General features: G+C 34.3%; 1 protein-coding gene across 1 annotated transcript; it reads right to left on the bottom strand.

The window, feature by feature from the left end:
• Positions 1–1,252: 1,252 nt before the first annotated feature.
• LOC100371409 (bifunctional peptidase and (3S)-lysyl hydroxylase JMJD7-like) lies at positions 1,253–26,450 on the bottom strand. The gene is made up of 8 exons (XM_078008846.2): positions 25,848–26,450; positions 24,821–24,986; positions 23,550–23,703; positions 7,484–7,675; positions 6,392–6,524; positions 5,829–5,989; positions 4,526–4,678; positions 1,253–2,960 (listed from the first exon to the last, which is right to left on the bottom strand). Exons 1-8 carry the CDS (start codon positions 26,029–26,031, stop codon positions 2,814–2,816), a joined length of 1,290 nt encoding a protein of 429 aa, XP_077864972.1. The 5' UTR covers positions 26,032–26,450; the 3' UTR covers positions 1,253–2,813.
• Positions 26,451–27,162: the final 712 nt, after the last annotated feature.

Raw genomic sequence — 27,162 nt, 5'->3', positions numbered from 1 at the left:
ATCAAAGTGACCCAGACAAATACAATATTAAAGCAAGGGAATATCAAAAGTGACCCCTCCGTTTATATTATTGGCGCGTTTCAACAGCCTAATAATAGGGCAAAGATAAGTTATGCTGGATCATATTTTTTACAACGGATTCAGTAGATACATGGTGTAGAAAAATATCACACGTTATACATGTACTAACAATCTTTTTACCTCCATGTAACAATAAACTACCATTCGCTCAAGAGATTCGCTTGGCAAAAATGAGATGCTTTCTGATTAGAAACCACAGTAGACTATCAAATTTTGTTTCCTGGACGACGCCGCTACATTCTTGCAGTATAATGTCGTTATGGCACCCAGCTCATAATTAATTCATTTTATAAATTTGTTAAACATTTATTAAGATCCGTGATATTTATTGATAATTATGAGCGACGCTAGTATTTTAATTTTGCACGCTAATGTTCGTAGTAACTAGCATACTGTTATTCGGAGTCTTGTCACATTTTGTAAATTTCTAAGCTTAACATACGTCTAGCATTAAATAGATGTTACGGAATTCAGACTACTAGTACTTTAATTAGTTATTGAATGTCATTCACCGAGATTTTGCGGAACACCGCCGCGTAGATTGGCACAGTCTAAGCAATTTATTTCTTTTTAAAGTTCAAATTAAATTTTAAAAAATCACGAAATGGAGGTGTTAAGGTGAAATTCCCCGTGATCGCAAAATCACCCCAAATTTCGCAAAACTATTTTCTTCCAAGTTTATTATTATTATAATTTAACTGAAAAAAAAATCACCACAGCTGGGTCATGATCAGTCTAAGTGCCGCATGGCTGTTACGCCAAGAAACCACACTCAACCCAAAACCCTCAGCTAATACTACTTGATTGTCTCGTGCCATTGAAAAATACTTCAGATACTGAGACGGGCGCCAACCAGCGTGGGCAGATCTCTGATACTGACGCTATATAAATGTACTGATTGTTTGATTGATTTAATTAAACATAATGGATATTCCGAATATCGATAGTTATACACTCACCATGAGAGCAAATACTCGTAATATACTGTAAAACATCTCGTTTTAGCTAGCATGCTATTTTAGCTAATATAGCTAATCTGTAATTTTGCTAATTCAAGATGTCACTAATTTAACTTTAGCTTCGCTAAAATGACATGTAGCTATGTGTTTTACAGTATAATGTCTACACTTGCTAATAATATCCTCATATCATTTTAAATTTTAGACTGTAATTAAATTAACTGGAGGTACATATAGTTTATTGTTACAAAAAAATATTATTATTACATGCTAGGACAGCGCCGTCATTTTATAATGAACAAATTGTTAATGCCGTTTCTGAAGAATTAGGTCCGAGCGAACACAAGCAACTACCAACATTTCCGAAAGTAGCATCAATGGATTTGGCCTACCCATTGAATCTGTTCCATTCTAACCTAATTCTAATGATAGTTTATTACTTTTCTAACAGAAAGTAAATGTACTGTTTTTATTCCAAACAGTCCACATGTTTAATAATCAATATATAATAAATACAGAAAAAAATGGTGAAGTACTGATGAGAATATAATTTTCAAAATTGTTGTTTGGTACATTATGTTAAATTTGAATATGATTTAAAGCACACAAAAACAAAGGATTGTTCTCAACCTGGCAAAGTTTGAAAGAAAGGTATTCCATCATACACCACCCCTCCCCCTTACAAGAAAGTAGAATATTTTTGACAGACTGAAAAAAAAATGTTCAGCACCTAGACAAAAAAGTTCTTTAACCCCGTCCCCAAAACAAATTTTTTTTTGTTTTTTTGGTGAACTTGACATTTTGAGAACAAACTTTCATTCAATGAACAATACAATATGCGTATGTACAGATTGGTTTAGTACATACATACAATCACTGAACAGTGATTTTCATTTCATTTTTTCATTAATGCAATTTTATTTTTAAGTATCAAACAAAAATATTAAAAAATGAATCCATACTAAATCTTTGAATATATATCAGAATAGTTAAACAAAAAATGAAGAGTTAAAAAAATTACAGCATTTTATAGCATGTAAAAAATGAATTGAACATTAAAAGTGTTTGTCTTCAATAAATATTTCCATGTCATGCTGGTACAGACAGTTAAAAATAGAAAAATTTCATTTGATATTTTGAGAATTAAAAATAAATACAATTCAATTTTGTGAGTTTCTAACAATATTTTACCATTATATTCAATGGTTTTTATGATTTTTGTAATATGCTCACTAGATACAGAATGTGCCCTCCTTCATCCCTTTCAATCACTGTTTCTAACTAAAATTTTTTGCCACATTTTTCATATGATTCAATGTAATTTTGTGTTAATTTTGGATTAAATAAGATAAACGTCATATCATATTTTTACTGACTCAGATTCACCTCTTGTAGCAAAAAATTAACAAACCACAAAAAATAAAATAAAATATCATACACTATTCTGCGAGACATTTTGAGGTTTCTATGACGACAACAATTCCACTCTAAAGTATCCACTTGAAAAGTATAAATCACATCAGTTTGTCACTTCCATTCACATATACTATGTTTGAAAATAACACCATGGAAAATTTCAAATTTAAATTGAGTTTGAATACAATACCTTAAAATTAAGTTTATAAATGACTATCAATATCAAGTTTTTTGCCATGTGATTGGATAAGATGAATGACATTATCTCATTTACATAATAGTAAAGACATTCAAAATATTGAGATTCAGATAATCAAAGATGGCCGTACAACCAGAAATTTGCATACAAGTTACAGTTCAAAGTTCATCATGAGTCTCTCCTCCAGATGGCCCATGTGGAGGATCAACAAAGCGAGCAAAATCTTTCAGAATTTCTTTGTCCATATTAATAATTTCATTTCGGGTAAGAAATCCTTTACCAGCTTTGTCCAACTTGGCCCATGCCTGGAAAATAATGTTGTGAAATATATTATAACAACTTATTTCAAATTTCTAAGAGAAATCTAATCACTACTTTTACTGTTGCTGTTTATTTTCTACTCAGTATTACTAAAATATTACCACTGAGGGCGCTGTATTCAATTATGATGTCATACATATACATAAAGAATCAGGACTACATTCTATTGTTCAACACAAAAATTGAAAGCAGTATTCCTGATTTATTCCTTCAAAATGTTTGTTCTGCGTCAGAATTTGAAAAAACTCCCTCAGGGTTCATTTTGACAAAAATCACAAATGCCATACAAGTTTACAATCTTGTTTTCAAATTTTTATGCAGTTATGGAAAAGTTCAATGTTGAAATATAAAAAAATATTATGTTAATGGCGGTAGTCGTCAGGTCGCGCATGTATGCGATATGGGTCTCATTTAAACAAAGATGGCGACTTTGACTGTTGCGCAAACCAATGAGTACAAACTGAGCGGTTACCAATTAGGTATATTTTTTGGTCGTTTGAAGGTTTGAAGGAGTCGCCGGTGGTAATTAGTGTGAAGCACCAAGGGCAAAACTCATACTTGTGATTTCATTAGAAGAGTGCATTGGATTCTGGGAAAATCAATGTTTATCAACACAAATGTAGCATATGTGCAGTGCGACAACTACCGCCCTTTAATAATGTGCCATTTTTCAAATTGCTATACAACCAATAAGCATACAGATAATTATAAACCCAAATTTCCACGTGATATCGTCAAAATAGTTTCAAAATGTTTCACTATCTTGAGTTTCAAACAATTTCCAATCCTTTGAGTGTCAGTTATTTTTCCCGCCCAAAATTTCAGTGTAAACATTTTCTTATTCTGTAAAATTATCACTAAATTTCATCAATATTTTGGACAATACAGACAGTTTTAGATATTGCTTTTAGTTTTTGATCAAAAGGTTTTTCAATTTCTATCAACATTTCATGTGGAGAAAAGCACACTGTACAAAATTAATTTGTAGATGGTGCCAACAATTTCAGACTTTTTTTATTCCTTGTTTCTCGGGTTTTTATACCGATAAGGCAATTTTTTTGAGGAGGGCGAAAAAAAATAAATAAAATTAATTCTTTTTTTCCATTAGATTTGTGTGATTCTCAAAGAATTGTAAGTGAGATCATTGATCAGAGAGAAGAAATGAAATAAAATGTTATTCCATGTATAACCTTGTTTCTCATCTGCGCAAGACTTCGGTACTTTGATCATGATACTAGTACTCCCACAAAAATGCAATTTGGATTTGTTATGCGGCGGGTGGTCAAAAAATGAAGATAAAAATAATATTTTTTTAGCATTTTTTTGCGCTCACAAGTTGGCGGGCTCGAGAAATTACGCTGAAATAAAATTATATTTCATTTTCGGCTCCTGTTCATTCACAAAACAAGGGATAATAAAAGTTTGGCCTAAGGCATCTTGTTTTTACACTTTTCACTCATTTATATCACAAGGGACAACTTAAGGGTGCTTTATCTTCTCGGTCTATCCTAGAAAACACAACAACCTAAGGGTGCAAAATCAAACACACCTGCTCTGCTGGCGGTATATTTTCTTCCTCCTTATCCTGCATATCGTAGTAATAATAAATAAACCGCTCTTTTAATAACCTATCCTCTTCTTGTGAAAATGCGAGTAAATTCCGACGTATAATTTCTATATTCATGTAACCCATGTCAATAGTCTGCAACAATAATTTAAAAAAAAAATAAACAAAATGTAATTTATACCATGAAGGGAGAATAATCCATGATATATCCTAGAATATTAACACTTCCCTTGACAATATGTGAGTAGATTTGTGAAAAACAGTGAGTTATCATGGAAATAACTTATGGCAGCCATTTTGAATTCTAATTGTTGTATCTTTCACATTCATTGCGCTGTAAATTAGAAAAAGTTATTGATGATCACCGATATATGTTACTAAATATTATCTGCTTTGATTATATTAACTAGTCATACCCTGTGATTAATAACTAGTGCACATATACATGTAGAATTACTGTATAATTTTTTAGTGATTCCATTTTATAATTGTTGCGCATGTTCTTAAACATTTTTTCTATGTTTTCAATAAAAAGCAACAGTTATTTAGGACATTACCAAATAGTATTTACTATATCAGCAGTAAATGCGTATGTTGGCTATTTCAATCCTTTCACTACCATTGGTGTTGTATTACGAGAATAACGCAAAGTATGCACAGAGGTGGTATAGTGATTGTATCGACGAACACATAGCAAAGGTCAATGTGGGACTGCACTGCATATTTTGTGGTATTCTCATGATAACTTTATTACTATACATCTTTTCTAAGTTTGTAGTAATAATTAAATGAACGATAACAGCCTGAAATTGCAACAAAGAATGTTTCGCACTGGTGTAAGTTTGCTTTCGTGACAGAACTCTATTTCTATCACAAGCTGATAGTGCTTCTGGGTTTTAAGTGATCAAAGGAAAGTGTTTGAACGTTATGTGTACAATTTCCTAATAAGGAAATATTTAAAAGAATGCGTAACACTTCCAAACATGTCTGTAAATTATAGAATTTCATTTTGCTCATATTTGAAAGAAATACCCAATCATTAAGTGTGATATACAACTATAAACATACAGCTGAAGAAAGTTGACCAAGCTGAAAAACGAGAGTAGAAATGCTGAATCAATTTTTTCACTGCATTGGCCAAGTCATCTTTATGAGCAAGGGGGTTAAAAAAAAGTTGACAGAGAATATTTCACAGGTACTTTAACTGCAGCTACAAATAACAAATGTAATCGGAGAATTAAAAATATTTTGAAAGTTTCAACTAGACAGTATCAAAATTAATCACCTTGTCACCTTTCTTGTACGTCCATGTCACGTCAATATCTGCTAGACTTGTATAGTTAAATGTTGCATCATCGCAATCACTGTCGTCAAAGTCACCATCCGTGGTAAAGAGTATCGTAGCGGCAAGACTTCGACCATAAGACCGCACTTGGTGTAAGTAACCTATCATGAAATATACACAGGTTTTATTTTATTTCCACAATATTAGTTTTCATCGTGGCTGCTTTAAATCTGATTAGACGTTTGTCATTGCTACTAGAATCAGATTCAATTAAATAAAAAAAAAACTATTAATTATAACCACCCAAAATATATTTGCTGCATTAAAAAAAAGAAATTTAAGCCTTAAACCAGATGGGATTTAGAATGGCAGTGGTCGTCACACTGTACATGTTCAAATCATACGTAAATAATGTACATATTTGAATTTAAATAAATGATGCCAATTATCTCCCATCATAACTGTCAAATTAACTGATATACATGTAGAGATGGGGAGTTTGTATCACACATTTGTCACTAAATACTGCATGGATATATCTGACAGGAATGAAATGTACATACCAGCAGGTAAATAAACACAATCACCAGGTCTGATTGTTGCCCATGTCCACGGAACTTTAGCGATGTTTGGATTCTTATACATATTGATCATGTCCATATCCATCGTGGAATAACTTGATCCAGAATATGATGCCTATACAATATGCAATGAACATGAGGAGTGAAAAATATAAAACTTGTCTCCCATGGGAATTTAATGAAATACCATACTGGAGTGCATTTCTAATAAATGTGTAAAATTTTAAAAAATTACTTATTTTGTCCACACTGTCATTTATTTACTAAAGCACTAATTGCAAATGCTACAATTGGAGTAAACAGGTTATGGTGCATGGTAGTATCTCATCCAGAAAATGAGATTGCATAAATGATGTTATTTTGGGTTTTTTGATTCACCCACTATTTCTTGGTGTTTCTTGCAAGCTTCAATTCCAAAGTCTGGTCTCTTAACTGACAAGAAAATCATTGGAAATTACCCATAATTCTTAACATATTTGATCCATTTTTAGTAACGTTATGTGCTTATGTAAATGACAGGGGTGTGTCTACAATTTATGGTGGAAATAAATTTGAAAGATCCAGTATACAATTATTATAATTTTGGTTTATGCTTGCTGCTATTGGTTTGCTACACCAATATACACAAGTATCCAACCATTAAATACTGAAAACTCTTATATTAAAAATATTTCATCACATTTATCAACTTCATGGTATTACATAACAAACATAATTGTTTTACTGTGAAATTCTATATTTTAGCTGGAATTAATTTTCGCTGAAAAGACTTTTTGAGTGTTTTGTATGGAGTTTAATTTCACTGAATTTTGCTGAGTTGAATGTAAAAAGAGGAAAAAAAGATATATTTGCTGAATTTTATTTTCACTGAATCATCCCTTCAGCGAAAACAGCAAAAATAAATTCAAGCGAAAATTAAGTACTTTACAGTAGCACATGTACATCCCTGAGGGAACACAGCCAAGGACGTGTATTCAGCTGAACAACATCAGTACCCAACTCGTTAATGTACGTAGCGATCAGAAAACTCATTATATTCTAGTAAAGAAGTGTGAAATTTAACTTAATTCCTACCTTCTTGACCATGTCTAAATAGTCTTGGTACTTTGGATGAATTAGAATAATGTCTTTTCTACCGTCAAATAAACAGTGAATATTGTGATCTGCATCGTAATGTAAAACTGATGACGTACCACCGCTACTAATCCATAGATTACATTCCTGTACAAACTTCTTAAACGTACCACAAAGAAGACAGTCAGGTACCTACGTGTAAGGAGTGTAAAACAAAGAGTGATAAATCATGGCAATAATTTTTTTGTCGTTAGTTCAGTTTCTGGTCAGCACAAAAGGTGCAATTAATTCATACATTTATTCCACCAAAATACAGTAGAAAATGAAAGAAAACAAAACCACACCAACTATATGAAAATCTCAACAGTGCATTTTAATTTTAATTTTTAATTTTCCATATTTTACTCGTACATGTACATGTAGCATAAAAAAAGCTAACCAATGTGAGATGTGGCTAGTAATCTAGTTGGAGGTGAAAGGAACAAGGTAAATCTTTCAATATTTTTTTAATTAAATTTCATATTTTATTTACTCTTAGTTTTGTTTATAATGACTTTATTTGGTTTGCTTGGAAGTTATTCCAGAGTAATATCAGAAATAATATGCAGTGTAGCGGAAAATAATATTTACTTTTCACCAAAATAGTTTTGCTATGTTATTTCATGTATTACCTGGGAATAATGTGTGCAACTGTAAGTAGCACGAAAATCCTAAAACTAATCACTAGAAAAAAGACGAGAGTGAAAAGTAGCAACGAGACATGTGAGAGCGAATAGGAGCATAGTACACGTACTTCAGAATGCGTACGTGTTATCGTTGTGGAATATGCAAATATTCAATGTGGGTATTACTGTTGAATACTAAATAATTTTGTCAAATTATTGGCTCAAATTATTTCTAAAACTAGCGAATGTTATGCAATTCCTGATTTTTTGCAAAGTAATAAGTAAATTTAAATCTGTAACGCTAAATTTGTGAAGAAATTTTAGAATGTGCACATAACTAGAATATATCTACATTTGGAAATGGACAAGATTGTTGTTATCCTCGGGGGCGGAGCTACGTCACAGACGTTCCACGTTGCTAAGACGCGCACCACTGTACCATGCATTTCTATGGGCTCTGTGTGCGCTGCTGTGGAACGCCGGTCAAGCCGGTGAAAATTCAAGAAAACAACACAAACTCAACTTTGAAGTAATCCCGAACAATCAAATTTACACACGTAGGGCTAATCTTGTTGCACTGTTCAGAGGAGTCTCAACAATCATCCCAAAGTACCGTTTTATGCGAGTTTTCGGCTTTTGTTTCACCGCCGCGGGTTGCCAGGCGGTGAAAATACCCGGATGTTCGCCCCCGAGGATAGAACGTTATAAAGTATATAAAAAGTGAAAACAAGTAAAATATTAAGGTTGAAATGTCAGTTTCCATTGTCAATACTGACAATGATCATATACATGTATGCTACTAAAATAATCATCATCGAAAAGTGATATTATCTATGAATTTAGAGTTGCACTTTGAGTTTTGTGTCATTATTAGAACCCCCCAAGTAAAAAAAAATAACACTGGGCTCAACAAATAATATGGGTCAAAGCATATCGTGTGGAATAAATACCACAGAATATTACTGCAGCTTAAACACAACAGAACCATGAATATCACAACTGCTATTATAATAATTGTTGTTTAAATTAAATTTTAAATTGCAATGCTATATAGGAATGCAATTTAATTGACATCAAGAAAATGGTAACCTTATATAGAGATGCGATTTAATCCAAATTTAATTAAGTTATTAACTTTATTAGTTACATTTATACTTATTAACCTTAATAAATATCCAGTCACTTATTAGTTTATTGACCTTATTAAACATCCAGTCACTAAGAACCAACTGTTTGTTACACTGTCATTGTGATTTGCATGTATCTTTTGTCAAAGGCAACTAATTAAATTCAAAATATTTGGAAATATTGGAAATATTTAAAAATCACAGAGCTCACACATTTTTTATATGTTTACAAGGACTATCATATCATCTATATTGTACTGAAAAGTCAAAGGTTAAAAGTTCAAACATTTGTCATGGTCATGGATGGTATTCGTTTTAGGAATAGGAGTGGTATGCATTTCATTCGATGAGCAGTGTTAAAAAAGACGATGGTGGCTGGTATGGCTGTGTGGTTGTTTTCGCAAGTTCTATTGTATTTTGTCTGGTAGTGGGATGTCAAATGGCTACGGGAGTTTTCCTTGCGGAGTTCATGGAGTATTTTGGAGAGGGTGCCGGAAAGACGGCAACAATTCAAGCCATTCTGTCCTCAATGATGCTGTGCCCAGGTAAGTTGGAAGAGTGTAAAAAAACATTTTGCATACATGCAATGTACATGCCATGAATAAAAGTGGCCAAGACACAAACGTACCTACACACGAATTGATGACATCACAAAATACATGACCTTCAATTAGACCTGCATTTTAGTTGCTAAAATTATGTATGGAAATGAATTACGCAGTGATGTAAGATATACAACAAGCGCTAAAATCTCTAAACTCCCTTATGTTACATGCAAAACACAGGCATTATAAAATACATTTTTAGTACATAAAATTGTACATGTATAACTGTTCCAATTTTGATAATTTAATGTATCTACTCTTATTAAAACAAAGGCATTCTCACCATTTTTATAAATTACACAATTCAAAATGAAGTGAGGGCTTTCTATTTACCAGTTGAATAAAGGTGAAATGTTTCCAGATGGCATTGGTGTACACTATGCTCATTGACCAGCAAATTTAATTCAACTGCCATTGAAATATACACATATCAATATTTATAAATATGAAGGGAATGCTTTTGTTATGCCAAGAGTACTGTACAGTATTGTTTTGTCAAACAATAAAACATTCATAGCACAAATCACATCCAATGGTGAGAAGAACAAAGCTTTGTATTGTAGTATTCACAAATGGTTTCCAAATAATATGAGATTATTACGAGGATACCTCAAAGTATGCACAAAGGCAGTACAGTGGTAGTATCGACCGACACGCAGATATACTCGTAATCATTTCATATTTGGAATTCAAAGTTCCTAATATGGTATGATGAAAATACCCCGTAAAATACCACAAAATTACGGCACGCTGTAACTTATGACATTACGGTGACAGATGAGATGTATAATAATAATTTTTATTTTCAGCATCAGGACAAATTCAAAATGGTGGATGGATTGATACCAATCATTGACAAGTAAATAAATGATATCTTAAAAAGTTTGTGGCATAGACTTCTGAAATTTTGAACAGACGACACTCATATGTGAAAGACTTATGTTATTACTAACAAAATATAATTATAGGCATTTACAGTACAGTCAGGTTGTAACTTAAAATTCAAGTTCACTTTTAAATGGATTTGCTTTTCATGGATACTTACCGGGTATTAATAATTTTTAAAGTGCAACTTATTCTTTGCAGTATTTATCTATGTTACTATTATAAGCCATATTTAGGTATAGATTACACTTAAATGGGAACCGATACTATAAATAGGGGCAAGATGGTCACTGCAATTTAGTATGCTTATCCGAACCAAGCCGCTCACATCATGGCGGGAGCACCGGGAAAAGTGCCATTTCTGATGCTTGGAGATCAAGTTGTGATTCCAAATACATTTTTACGGGGGCATGAATATGTACGCTGGCGATTACACTCATCTGCTTGGGTTTTTGATGTATAAATGTTAATGTTTTCGATCGAAACGTGCCACGACAAGTAAAAATCCCGAGTTTAAAATGGTGGCTAATGTATGCAAAATGCCTGTCAATCACAGTTTCAGTAAGCAAGCACAATAAGCATTCATTTACTTAGTGGACAGAGGCAAAGTTAACTACCCATGAGTACATGGTGCAATCCATGGGATTGAGTGGTTCCCCTCTAACCATTCAGAAATGTATCAGTTTTGAAACCAGTTAAGCCAGTTTAAAGTGAGTTAAATTTTAAGTTAAGTTCAGACCGAGTCTGACGAGGTTGTGTGCTCCAAACCCAACACACGCCTGACAGAACGATGTAGTTTTTCACTTCGCCTGGAGATTTGTTGTCAGTACCAAACAAATTGCAGGAACCTTAGATAGTGACAGCCATCAAAGAGTAACCATTCACGAGAGAGTTTATATGTTTGTTGACATGTGTGATAAGATGCTGGCAAATCTCCGCCCAATGTTTATCATTTTGTTGAAAACAGTCTGTGATTTATGACCTTAATCCAAACACATCTTTGATTGACGGTGTTACCATGACCACCAAAATGAATAATCATTGCAAGAAGGCGTGAATTCGCAGTATTGATCTTGCCGACAAGACATACACTATTCTGTCAGGCGTTAGTGAGGTCTGAAGCTGTTCGGCCGGCGAGGGCGCCACTCACGTATACATGTCAGGCTAGCTCAGACCATACTGTAATTATGTATAGTTATAGATACTTGTAAACATTATAAACGGCTAATGATATTGTCCACAACATAACGCCCCTAAAACATGTGCATATGTATGTTGCCATAGTGATAGATGCGATGAATTAAATCTGATGAATCTTTTAATACATATATCTTTGTCAAAAATCACAAATACTACACACTGAGAAGGCTATATGCAGTGCACAAATGAGTTTATTACTTTTTTTTTCACTTTTCTTATATGTATCACTAAATAACTAATATCTGTTCTATGATTAATTTTATTTATTTTATATTTTTGATTATCTTAGCACCATTGATCAACAGTTTAAACATTGGTACCAGACCATTGGTTATTTTTGGTGGAATACTCTCCAGCATTGGAATGTTTATAGGTTCATTTACAAATAGTGTTGACTTATTAATAATAAGTTATGGTGTAGTTGTAGGTAAGATTTAATTTATTCATTCATTCAATCATTTACTCATTCGTTAAATTAAAAGCATAATAGTACAAAGAAACTGAACAATGGATTTGTAGTTGTTGTCCACCTGTTTCAGTTTGGAGCGATAATATAGACAGTCATGTTCAGGGGGCCACAGCATTCTACATTATGCACTAGCCAACACCCATGTTGTGTATTTGGCATAAAACAAGCATTGCAGATTTAATATCTACATGTAATACATACTGATACCATGTGTGCCATAATAACAAACTCTCACAGTGCAATGTTGGGTTTAAGGTTGATTAAATGCTTAATAGTGCACTTGAATATCGTGCAATTCTTAAACTATCACACATCCTGGTATTTTATGACCCCTGAAGGTCATACATCCTGGTTCTTTATGACCCATAAAGGCCATACATCCTGGTACTTTATGACCCCTGAAGGTCATACATCCTGGTTCTTTAAGACCCCTGAAGGTCATACATTCTGGTTCTTTATGACCCCTGAAGGTCATACATTCTGGTTCTTTATGACCCCTAAAGGTCATACATTCTAGTTCTTTATGACCCCTGAAGGCCATACATCCTGGTTCGTTATGACCCCTAAAGGTCGTACATCCTGGTACTTTATGACCCCTGAAGGTCATACATCCTGGTTCTTTATGATCCCTAAAGGTCATACATTCTGGTTCTTTATGACCCCTGAAGGTCATACATTCTGGTTCTTTATGACCCCTGAAGGTCATACATTCTAGTTCTTTATGACCCCTGAAGGCCATACATCCTGGTTCTTTATGACCCCTAAAGGTCATACATTCTGGTTCTTTATGACCCCTAAAGGCCATACATCCTGGTTCTTTATGACCCCTAAAGGTCATACATTCTGGTTCTTTATAACCCCTAAAGGCCATACATCCTGGTTCTTTATGACCCCTGAAGGTCATACATCCTGGTTCTTTATGACCCCTAAAGGTCATACATTCTGGTTCTGTATGACCCCTAAAGGTCATACATCCTGGTTCTTTCTGACCACTAAAGGTCATACATCCTGATACTTTATGACCCCTAAAGGTCATACATCCTGGTTCTTTATGACCCCTAAAGGACATACATTCTAGTTCTTTATGACCCCTGAAGGCCATACATCCTGGTTCTTTATGACCCCTAAAGGTCATACATTCTGGTTCTTTATGACCCCTAAAGGCCATACATCCTGGTTCTTTATGACCCCTGAAGGTCATACATCCTGGTTCTTTATGATCCCTAAAGGTCATACATTCTGGTTTTTTATGACCCCTGAAGGTCATACATCCTGGTTCTTTATGATCCCTAAAAGTTATACATCCTGATTGTTTGTTTTTTTTAGGAGAGGTATCCTTATAATAGCAATAATTTCCATTATAATTTTTATTGAACAATTTCCAAATTTGAAATGCAAATTGTTTGCATTTGGGGTGAAAATAATTGAAAAATTTTTGTTAATTGTGAATTTGTACCCAAAGAAAATGCAAGCCTAAGGATTTTTGACAAAGATTAATCAAGCATTCATGATTTGATATGAATATATTCATAATTATTATACCTCATGACATGACAGCCAATCAAATTACCGTATTAGAGGTTAACATTTTTGTATGTCTACCTCTTGCCATAATTGTACGTTAACCTCCATCTGGGTACCTTCCTCCTCAATTTACCCGATTTACACCGATAACTTGTCAGGGGAACACTATACGTGGCAATATTCGTGAACTGATTTGTTTGCCGGGTTTACGTTCACTATTTGACTATCTTATTGGAGAGAAAAACTAGGATTTTGTAGCGATTTCGTGTGATTTTTAGCCAAGCTTGTCGTGCGTTCAACAGCATGCTCAGCTATGCACTTTGAGACATTTAATCTGCGATTGCGTAGTTCCTCAACCTAAATAATCTGAGAATCGTTGGCTTTGCTGTTACTTATTTTGTGTGTTTGACAGTATATTGACATATTATGTACAGTGTATTTGTTGAAAGAGAATGGTTACATGACATAATAAACCTATACTCAAGCAGTATGCAGCTCCATGTGCAGCTCATTTCAGTGTTCGACATGTAATGCGAACTGTAACGCAATGTAGCGTATAGCTGCGCACAGAATGGTGCAAGATGTTGTTGCAAAAATCAATTCTTTGTCAGGCTGAAGCTGTTGAAATTAAGTTTATCAAAACTACCATTGAAAGTAAAAAGGTGTCCACGATAAATAGAATTCAATCACTGCTCTTGAACTCTTTCAACTTGTATAATTGTGTTCATACATGCATTCAGATCTACAAGCGTGAACTTAAGTTTGCCATGATTGAGTGCCACAATTTCTGTTTTAAGATTTATTTCTTTTGAGAGGTATTCGCCTCGGTTGACAATGAGTTCTTCTGGTCGCTAAAACTGTATGTCCACCTCTGTTGGGGTGTACATTTGTATAATGACATTTATTTTTATTTCAGGGATTGGATTTGCATTTTTATATGGACAGAGTATTATAATTGTTGGAAAGTATTTTCACAAGCGTCATGCATTAGCCAATGGAATTGTCTATGCCGGTGGTGCTATAGGTATCATGGCCTTACCACCACTATATCAACTATTGATCAATAGATATGGGTGGAAAGGCACAATGATGGTATTGTCTGGAATTAACTTGCACATTGTCGTGTGTGGAATGTTGATGAGACCACCACCACCACCAAAACACGACCCAGATGCAACGTTGGATACGACGAATCCTGCACCGTTAACAATGGCTGAAAGTAACGTGGTATCCCAAGATATATTTAGGGGTGGGATGAAAGGTACACTGGAGGAGACAAACAACAAACAATGTGAAGATGACCAAAGTGATGAGTTCGTCGTCCCCACTGGTGTTGTAAATGGAAATAACAAGAAGAAACCCAAGAAGCTACAAACAAAAATTGCGGTTCGATTGGGATTACATTTGTTCACTGATTCTTGGTTCTGCATTCTATGCTGTACTGCATTGATGAGTGCAACAGGACACATGGGAATGATGGGTCATCTCGTGTCAAAGGCCGTGTCGGCCAAAATTCACAAACTAGATGCAGCTTTCCTAATGACAATCACTGGAATTGGGGCACTAGTAGGCAGAGCCACTCATGGCTGGTTTGTTGATCTGGGACACTTTTCCCCAATGTTCTTTGTAGCATGTGCATGGTGTGCTGCTGGGACATCAATGCTGCTGTTTATGGTTGCCAATGGCAACTACATAGTGTATGCCTGTCTAAGTGCATCATATGGTTTCTTAAGTGGTATAGCAATTCCTTTAAATGGTGCAGTGTGTATGAAGGCATGCCTGCCAATTGACATCTTCTCTACTGCATTTGGATGGTTTTTATTAATGCTTGGACTAGGAAACCTGCTTGGACCTGTTCTTGGAGGTAAGAATGAATAATTCAGGTACTGGGAGGTTAACAACGTTAATTAATTATTATATCAATCAGAGTACAATATTGGGGAAAGAATTAAAGAAAACAAAAAATCTAATCTGAGTTGAAGAATTGTATGTTCTATTAAAACTGAACGTCTTAAATTAAATTCTCGTCAAACCATAATGATCAATATTATATCCAATAGGATTCCATCGTAAGTAAACAGTACATCATGAGTGGCCATGCAGGCCTAAAAAAAAGAGCGACTTAAATTCATCACTTGTAAAAATTCCAAATGTACTTTTTCTATTAAAGAGGAGAGGAGGCGTGTGGTGACATTTTGCTCATATTAGTTATTATGGCAAGGCCAGGATTTCTTAGCAAGAAATAAGAAAGAAATACAATTGGGGATAAATAAGAAAGAAATACGATTGAGGATAAATAAGAAAGAAATACGATTTAGGACAAATAAGAAAGAATAAGATTTAGGATAAATAAGAAAGAAATACGATTGAGGATAAATAAGAAAGAAATACGATTTAGGATAAATAAAAAAAAATACAATTGAAGATAAATAAGAAGGAAATAAGATTCAGGATAAATAAGAAAGAAATATGATTGAGGATAAATAAGAAACAAATACGATTTAGGATAAATAAAAAAAAATACGATTGAGGATAAATAAGAAAGAATAAGATTTAGGATAAATAAGAAAGAATAAGTTTGAGAATACTTGTGGTATGCAAATACAACGTAGCATTTTAATTACAAGCTCCCATTCCAGTGTCTTCAAAATTCCTCTTAGTAATTCTACTCCATTACAAGAAATTGTGTTTATTTCAGGTTGGGTATATGATGTAACATCCAATTACAATTTGTCATTTTTATTGGCTGGTAGCATACTAATACTGACAGGACTTCTCATCTTTATGCAAATCATTCACAAAAGATGCCAAAGGAAAGAACCGGTAGACAAGGATGTAAAAGAAGAACCGCTTATGGGAATATCTAGAAGCACTGATACAGCGAGTGAAACTGAAATACAGAAAGTTACTATTCTGTACCGATAAAACAAAATATAAACATAAGTTATCACATAACATCTATATAGCAATTTTGAAAATATGTTTTTGGCTATTGTTTTTTTTTAATTATTCATTGAATATTTATATAATTTTTCAGGGTTATTCATGATGTATAATATACAATGTATAAAATACTATGATGTCATCACCTATAATACTATGATGTCATCACCTATAATACTATGATATCATTATCTATAACACTGTCATCACTTATAATACTATGGTGTCATCACCTGTAACACTATGATGTCACCTGTAATACTATGATGTCACCTGTAATACTATGATGTCATCACCTGTAATACTATGATGTCATCACCTATAATACTATGATATCATTATCTATAACACTGTCATCACTTATAATACTATGGTGTCATCACCTGTAACACTATGATGTCACCTGTAATACTATGATGTCACCTGTAATACTATGATGTCATCACCTGTAATACTATGATGTCATCACCTATAATACTATGTCACCTATAATACTATGATGTCACCTATAATACTATGATATCATTATCTATAACACTGTCATCACCTATAATACTATTATGTCACCTATAATACTATGATGTCATCACCTGTAATACTATGTCACCTATAATACTATGATGTCACCTATAATACTATGATATCATTATCTATAACACTGTCATCACTTATAATACTATGATGTCATCACCTGTAATACTATTATGTCACCTGTAATACTATGATGTCACCTATAATACTATGATGTCATCACCTGTAATACTATGATGTCACCTGTAATACTATGATGTCATCACCTGTAATACTATGATGTCACCTATAATACTATGATATCATTATCTATAACACTGTCATCACCTATAATACTATGGTGTCATCACCTGTAACACTATGATGTCACCTGTAATACTATGATGTCACCTGTAATACTATGATGTCATCATCTATAATACAATGTCATCACCTGTAATACTACGATGTCATCACCTGTAATACTATGAGTTCATCACCTGTAATACTATGGTGTCACCTGTAATACTATGGTGTCATCACCTGTAACACTATGATGTCACCTGTAATACTATGATGTCACCTGTAATACTATGATGTCATCATCTATAATACAATGTCATCATCTGTAATACTACGATGTCATCACCTGTAATACTATGAGTTCATCACCTGTAATACTATGGTGTCACCTGTAATACTATGATGTCATCATCTATAATACAATGTCATCACCTGTAATACTACGATGTCATCACCTGTAATACTATGAGTTCATCACCTGTAATACTATGATGTCACCTGTAATACTATGATGTCATCATCTATAATACAATGTCATCACCTGTAATACTACGATGTCATCACCTGTAATACTATGAGTTCATCACCTGTAATACTATGAGTTCATCACCTGTAATACTATGGTGTCATCACTTATAATACTATGGTGTCATCACCTGTAACACTATGAGTTCATCACCTGTAATACTATGGTGTCATCACTTATAATACTATGGTGTCATCACCTGTAACACTATGATGTCACCTGTAATACTATGATGTCACCTGTAATACTATGATGTCACCTGTAATACTATGATGTCACCTGTAATACTATGATGTTATCATCTATAATACTATGGTGTCATCACCTGTAACACTATGATGTCACCTATAATACTATGATGTCACCTGTAACACTATGTCATCACCTGTAATACTATGATGTCATCACCTATAATACTATGATGTCATCACCTGTAATACTATGATGTCATCACCTGTAATACTATGATGTCACCTATAATACTTTGATGTCATCACCTATAATACTATGATGTTATCACCTTCAATACTATGATGTCATCACCTGTAATACTATGATGTTATCACCTTCAATACTATGATTTCATCACCTGTAATACTATGATGTCACCTGTAATATTATGATGTCACCTGTAATATTATGATGTCACCTATAATACTATGATATCATCAAACACTGTCATTACCTATAATACTATGATGTCATCACCTGTAATACTATGATGTTATCACCGAGGTATATAAATGTACCAAAATGAGCCAAGTACGAGTGAAATGTACGGGCCGTACTTATCAGAAAATAGCGAGTGCGGTTGATGTCTGTAGCGAGTACGGGTGATATTTGTAGCGAGTACAGGTGGTATTATTTGTAGCGAGTACATGGAGGGAATTTAGCGAGTACAAGTGATAAAATGTCACGATAGCGAGTATGAGGGTAAAAAATAGCGAGTACGGGGTGGGGGTATTGCGGGGTAAAATGTACGGGATTTATACAACAATTACTGGTGCAGCAAAACACTCCATTTTAGAAAGAAAATATCAGTGGTACGAACTGAAACTAGTTCAATCTAACGAACCGAAACTAGTTCCATCTTAGAAAAACTAAATGTGGAAGTGAAGCAGCCCTGTTTAATTAATTATATATTCTCGCTAAATTACCTCCATGTACTCACTACAAATAATACCACCCGTACTCGATACAAATATCACCCGTACTCTCTACAAATATCACCCATACTCGTTATTTTCTGAAAAGTATGGCCCATACTTCTCACCCGCACTTGGCTCATTTTGGTACATTTATATATATGTATCACCTGTAATACTATGATGTCATTACTTGTAATACTATGGTGTCATCACCTGTAATACTATGATGTCATCACCTGTAATACTATAATGTTATTACATGTAATAATATGAGGTTATTATGAGGATACTGCAAAGTAAGCACAAAGACAGTACAGCGGAAGTATTGACTGACACGCAGTGGAGGTCGATGCAGGCGTGTACTGTCTTCGTGCATACTTTGCAGTATCCTCGTAATAACCTTATTATTATACATCTTTTCCACTGATGGGAATGCTGAAATCCAGAACGTTTAGCACAGATTTAACAAACTTCATTGTGTTGGATCGGGTCAACCCTTGGAGGCAGGCATGTTTGTTTTTATTATTGTTCTGAATCATGAACACACATCACTGATGGTATTTTTTATATCGACAGAAATGACCTTTCATATTGATATTTTTACAAAATAAACTTTCAATCATTATTATTGTCATGGCAACATGCGAGTAATTGTTATTTAATAGCCTGAAATTCAAAGTAATAAAAACAGTACCGTCGCATAATATGGTTTCCTCTGCATACTGTGCGAGCACACGCATTCTCAGATAATGTTTAGCGTGTTTAACGCTACAATAAGTGTAAAATATCACATTGATCGTTAGTACTGTCAATCATGTGCACCGCGGTAATGTAATGTTGTACCGTATATACATCACACAAATCACATAAAATATCCTCAAGTTACAGAATAATGAGTAATAGGAATGCGTGACAATTAAAGTCATTGAGGCTGAATTTACCAATAAGTTATAACTGAACAGAGTGGGAGAATAGATGTAACTGGTCAATATCCAATATGCTTTGCTGTTACAGATTTATGTATTGCATTCATACCAAATTTAAACAAAATGTATGGAAGTGTGTCTGAGAAATAAGATTTTTTTTTTATATGGCATTTGACCATTTTTAATGAATCCTGAAACAAAATGACATGCACCAGTACCGCACTATAAGTCATGTCGGCATTTTATGAGCATTGACAGTGTCACCAACTACTGTAAGTTTACCATTATTCTCAGTACTATTGACTAATTGCTGTATCAATACTTTCAAGAGTTCCATTATCTGTCAGATCTAAGCTTCTTTGCCCCAGTGTCTGGCTATGCTGTGTTATTTCGATCAATGTGAATGGGTTTCTCAGCCTCTACACATAATATAATGAGGTTATTACGAGGATACCTCAAAATATGCTTGAAGACAGTACAGAGGGAGTATCAACCGATGTGCAGCGGAGGTCGATGCGCGGCGTACTGTCTCAGTGCATACTACTATGTCCCCAGGATGAATCTTTCACTTTCCCAACATACTTTAAAATATACAGCCGTAAAACATTGGAATTCTCTACCTGAGCCAATCAAACAAATTACTAATAGAATAACTTTCAAAAGTTCCCTAAAACAACATATACTGAACAACGTACTTTAATATTTAAATACTAGCTTTATCATATGTATGATACAAATATTATTTGCAGCTAAACTTTATTTGTACTTGCCCACGATTGTTCCACTAATAATATGATGTGCAGAGTAGCGCATTAACAGCTCCATTTTTTTTTTTTTTTTTTTTTTATTGTTATTATTTTACTTATTTATTTCTGGAGATTTTGTTTTTTTGTTTGTATGTGTATATATGTATGTGTGTGCACGTATATATACGTATATATATATATATATATATATAGCCTGCATAGAAATGTATATTGGTTAGGATTGGGCCACAGACTAGATTAGTTCGGATGAATTACCTCTGTGGTCCACACCAAGAAATTATTATTAGGTTTTCAAGACACATGTCTTGGAAACCTATTGTAATAAGCGCCATTTCGACACCGTTGCACATATCTGGAAAAATTTTTCATATGTTTGTAAAGGTTGATGAGATCTAGTGCATATCCTAAGATTATGCATATTGGTCACGTGGTACGGCGGCCATTTTGAATTTAAGGCGAAAAATGGCATGCTCATTTAAACACCTTTCTGAGGGTCTAGGAGTCTCAAACTTTCGCTTAAAAGAAGCATTGGCCCTAAAGCTACGTATTTCATGAAAAAAAAGTTGAACGGTCATGTGACTTTTTTTTCTAGAATTTTCTAAAATATTGTTTTGCATCTCATTTGCATAATTTTGATCGTATCAAAATTCCACGCCATAATTTTGAAGAACATCATACATACTACAGATTAATCAAAGAATCATGCAAGTGCGACCAGTAGTTTTGGAGCAGTTGATTTATGAATATTTTTCACATTTTATATAAAATAGTCAGCAATGTTGCATTATGGGAAAGGGGGGAGGGCCCATATACGATACACATTGAATTGACATATATTGAGAACTATTGAATATACAAACATGGAACTAACGCTATATTGAAGACATTGGACAAGAGAATTGACCAAAATATTGGATGACCATATATGGTCATGCAACTCATTAAATATGCATGTCTCTAATATCTCAGGCACTATTGCAAGTACAAACATGGAACCAATGCCATATTGAAGACATTGGACAAAAGAATTGATCAACATATTCGATGACCATATATGGTAATAGAACTCATTAAATATGCATATCCATAATATCTCGAGCACTTTTAAAGATATAGACATGTACCCAAACCTATATTGAAGACATTGGACAAGAGGATTGACCAACACATTCGATGAACATATATGGTCATACAACTCATTAATTATGCATGTCTTTAATATCTCAGGCACTATTGCAAGTACAAACATGGAACCAATGCTATATTGAAAACATTGAACAAAAGAATTGATCAACATAGTGTATGACCATATATGGTCATAGAACTCATTAAATATGCGTGTCTCTAATATCTCAGGCATTATTGCAAGTACAAACATGGAACCAACGCTATATTGAAGACATTGAACAAAAGAATTGACCAACATATTCGATGACCATATATGGTCATAGAACTCATTAAATATGCATGTCTGTAATATCTACGGCACTATTGCAAACACAAACTTGGAACCAATGTTAAATTGAAGACATTGGACAAAAGGATTGACCAACACATTCGATGACCATATATGGTCATAGAACTCATTAAATATGCATATCCATAATATCTCGAGCACTTTTAAAGATAGAGACATGTACCCAAACCTATACTGAAGGCATTGGACAAAAGAATTGACCAACATTTTAAATGACCATATATGGTCATAAGACTCATTAAATAGGCAAGTCTCTAATATCTTAGGCACTGTTGCAAGTAGGAACATTGAACCAATGCTATATTGAAGACATTGGACAAGAAAATTGACAAACATACCCGATGACTATATATGGTCATAGAACTCATTAAAAATGCATGGGTATAATATCTCGAACACTATCACATATACAAACATGGAACCAACGTTAATTTTCAGGGCTATTGCAAACAGTCATACATGGCCATGCATTGCATGTGACTTGGCCATGTGCCATGGTCTTGAAAACCGGTGATTGCTGCTATGCAGCTATATTTATTATTATTATTATTATTATTATTATTATTATTATTATTATTATAAGATTACTAGAATTGTTATTATTATTGGTGAAATTTCATATTCGAAATTCACGTTGCCAAATATGGTAGGATGAAAATACTCCGTAAAGTACAGCAAAATTACGGCACGCTGTAACTTATGGCGTTAGGGTGACAGATATATTAAGTATCATTTTTTGACGATAACTGGGAGAACGTTGTGCTATGACGTGTAGCTAGACAAGCTAGCTAGATGGTGCATCCATTTGAGTCAGACATGCAGTAAATATTTGGTATTTATCCTACCATGTATTCGGTGATATCTACTTAACTATTAAAGGTAGCTACATACACACAACTTTTCATTGAGATGATCAGGCATCCAAAAAGAGATGCTCAATATTCATTATACCAAAACAATTACAATGAGCATACATAATTTATTTACCAACCTGTATATCTGGTCTGAGTTCATCCGGTAACACGGTAACCACGTACCAGTCTTCATGGTGGTAACTATCAAGGAATGTGGATAATTTAATTCTGATTGGTGCCGATTCGCGATGTTCTTTCTTTTTTTCAATCAATACATCAATATCGCCATAGCTACAGTGAAAAAAAAAATACTATTTAAGTATCAAAGTGCCACAGTTGACAAGTGACAACTTTGTTTGGTTGTGTAGTTATCAATTAGAATATTAAAAATTAATTTATTATTATTATTTGTTGATGATTATGAGTCTGAATTTTTGACTGCAAATAAAGAAACAGACCATGAATTCCTGTTTCCTGAATTATCGTCAAACGCGATGCAATTCTATTTACGCATGCATAACCTACCTAGCAATGGGCATTGTTAGGATAAAAATATAACAAGTCAAAAGACACTAGTAGACATGCAACCCGGAAGAAGTCAGTGACACACTTGAAACGTTTTTTAAGATAGTGAAGTGAGTGTGGGTGGGTAAAAATTTTCAGAGGCTGGTACGAGTTAGTTGAAAGATGATGGCAGTTTTATTCCAGGGGAATTTTTACGTTGAGAGTTGGAAACATTGATGTTCGGTGCACTGCGACTTAACGCTTGGAACTTTCAAAATCTGTCCTACTTTCTGGTTTAAAAATTGTTGCCCCAGGTCACGCAATATGCGCAAGCGCATAAACGATCAACATGTAAAGGCTACCAATTCAGGAACTGGGAATTCATGAGACAAATTTTAATGGCTAGTTTGGCAACTCTCTATTAGAAGGAAAGCTGTACAATATGCACAAACACACTGAAATAGTACAGATTATCCTCGGGGAGGAGCTACGTCACAAGACGTTCCATGTTGCTAAGACGTGCACCACTGTACATGCATTTCTATGGGCTCTTTTCGCGCTGTTATGGAACGCCGGTCGAGCCGGTGAAAATTCGAGAAAACAACACAAACTCAACTTTGAAGTAATCCTGAACAACTAAATTTATATATGTTACACACGTAGAGCTAATCTTGTTACACTGTTCAGGGGAGTCTCAACCACCATCCCAAAGTACGGTTTTCTGCGAGTTTTTGGCCTTTGTTTTCACCGCCAGGGTTGCCAAGCGGTGAAAATGCCCGGATGTCCGCCCCCGCGGATAGCAGAGACTGAACCCCATTAACAGAAGGTAGGTACCGATAGATATGAAGTTGAAGGGCCACTTAACTTACTACAATGAATACAAGGCCTGCCAATCACATCTCACCTTTCAGTTAAGTATTCATCAGTCCAGTTTTGAAAAGCTCCAGATTTAGTAACAGCATTTCTGAACACCAGAGGGAGCTTTTTACTGACGTGTTTTTCCCAGAATTCTCTAGGATGTAGCACTTGATTGTATTCCTTGGCTCTGCCTTCAGATCGCCTTTGATGACCTAACAATGCAGTCAGATTTAAATAAAAAATAAATTAAGAAAAGAAAATATGCTGTAGATGTAGATGTGCATTGTTAAATTCACACCACAGGCATGTTCATGATTCCATAATTAGAGAGGGGGATGCTGGTTCATGTTACAGGATATACAAAATGCATTTTATAGGATATAAAATGGAAAGTTCCATTTACAGTAAAAAAATAGGTTTTTACACTTTTCAGATAAAGCAAATTTCTAATTAGTTTACATTTTTATAATATTATAATTTGTGTTTAAGAATCAAAATTGGAAAATGCGTACAAATTACAATATTTAATGTGGAAAATGCTATATAATGTTTACAAAAAATATGATTTTTGTACAAATTATGGACGAATAAAATGCCTGCTTTCAATATCTTAAGTTGTCGCATGCACCACAGAGAGCCCAGGAACTATAATCAACTGTATGCACTCTCTATGGGGGGGGGGGCCTTATCGACTGGACCATTGTATCTAGTGTATGAAATAGACAATGGATGATTATTGATTTATTCTAGTGACATCAGTAAAAATAAAGTCTTTTGCGAAATTTGAAATGCCAACTAATATTCTTCAAGCTGGTATTTTTTCAAGCTGGTATTTCTTGCAATAGATACAAGCCGATACCCCCCCCCCCCCCCCCCGCTCATAGAAACTTCATACAGTTGATTATAGTTCCTGGGCTCCCTGTCTGTACATGCACATGTAAATTTGATAGTGTTTAATTAAAAAAAATCATGTCCCATAATAATAAGTTAAATTCTGGATTGTGCCCAAATATTCAAAAGTGTTCTCTAAGTAATACCACTAAAATTACACGACTGTGCAAACACGTTCTTACCTAAAGGTCGGAGATGCCCATCTGGTATTCCAGAATCGCTTTTCCTGATGACTGGTGGGAATTTAATGTCTGTCCGCTGGTCTTTTGGGAAAGGAACTCGAGAAAATGATCCAGTCGATGTAACTATCACAAATGACACGCAGAAAATTCCTAAAGTTTGCAATACACTGAGGCCACGAACCATCTCGAATTTTAGCAACAACACAACTAATATAATTTTTTTTATGGGCAAAAATATTTATAAAATTAAACGCCGACGTGGATTCTAATATAACCGCCACGTAACAATTTATTTCGTATTAAATTACTAAAATATCGATTTACTGAGAGTATGAGCACATAACTGGTTAAACTTTTGAAACCATGACAATTACGATTCATTCATCGGTGTCTGACCAATCAGTGCTCTTCAACCTGTTGCAATGTCACGCAGAGCGGTAATCCTCGTTAACTTTCCCACGCCATCGACGCCGTTAGTGATACTCCAAATAAAGATCGGTCGCCCGCTTTAGTACTCTGGTGACTGGCTGCCAACATCGATATATTCACGGCAGCACATTTAAGCGATAGACAACAAGAAACAGACGCATCAACGGTGTTCATGTTATGCAACAAGGAAGAGCCAGAGTTAAAGAGAAGTCGTTGAACTCGGTCAAGGGTCACGGTAGTTGCTTGCCCAATCAAAACTCTATTTATTTACGTCATTGTGCGCGGTATTGATGCTCAGACCACTAAATGCGGAAATACGGGTGTTGTGAGGGGAGAGGCGATTCGTGTCCGTTCGTCCCAAAAGAATGCCAAAGAGACCGTGTTCTTTTATGAGGGTCGGCAAGAGGTATTTTCGTGAGCTGTAATCAATTGTTTTTATTTTCGTAATAATGTAATTTAAATAAATAAAAAACGTAAATTCGTAGACATGAAAATGTAATCAGCTATTTTATTCGTCCGTAATTTGTACAAAGATCTTATTTTTTGTAAGCCTATAAAGCATGTTCCACATCAAATGTTGTAATGCATACGTAATTTCCAATTTTGATTCTTAAACACAAATTATCAAATATATTATGAAAATGTAATTAGTAATTTGCCTTATCTGTAAAGTGTAAACACCTATTTTTTTTACTGTAAATGGAACTTTCATTTTATTTCCTGTAAAAACTTAAAATGCCTTTTTTTTATTTCTTGTAACCTGTACCAGCTATCCCCCTTGCCCCTCGATTTATCCATAAGGTCTATGATTTATCTAGATGTGGAAACTCGCTATGTAAGCACCCCGTGGCAGTATTGGACTAGTGGGAATATAGTCGAACTCGGA

This window comes from Saccoglossus kowalevskii, chromosome 5 (genome assembly GCF_978046115.1).
Source record: "Saccoglossus kowalevskii chromosome 5, keSacKowa6.1, whole genome shotgun sequence".
NCBI lineage: Eukaryota > Metazoa > Hemichordata > Enteropneusta > Harrimaniidae > Saccoglossus > Saccoglossus kowalevskii.
This window is presented reverse-complemented; position numbering and strand designations above follow the sequence as displayed.

Bases quoted from the DNA above. Each gene is read 5' to 3' on its own strand.
- LOC100371409 (XM_078008846.2), bottom strand. From the start codon at position 26,031: ATGGTTCGTGGCCTCAGTGTATTGCAAACTTTAGGAATTTTCTGCGTG. The intron at 7,676-23,549 runs GTTGGTAAATAA...CCTTACACGTAG, and splicing joins AACTCAGACCAGATATACAG to GTACCTGACTGTCTTCTTTG. The intron at 4,679-5,828 runs GTGATTAATTTT...TTATTGTTGCAG, and splicing joins CGTACAAGAAAGGTGACAAG to ACTATTGACATGGGTTACAT.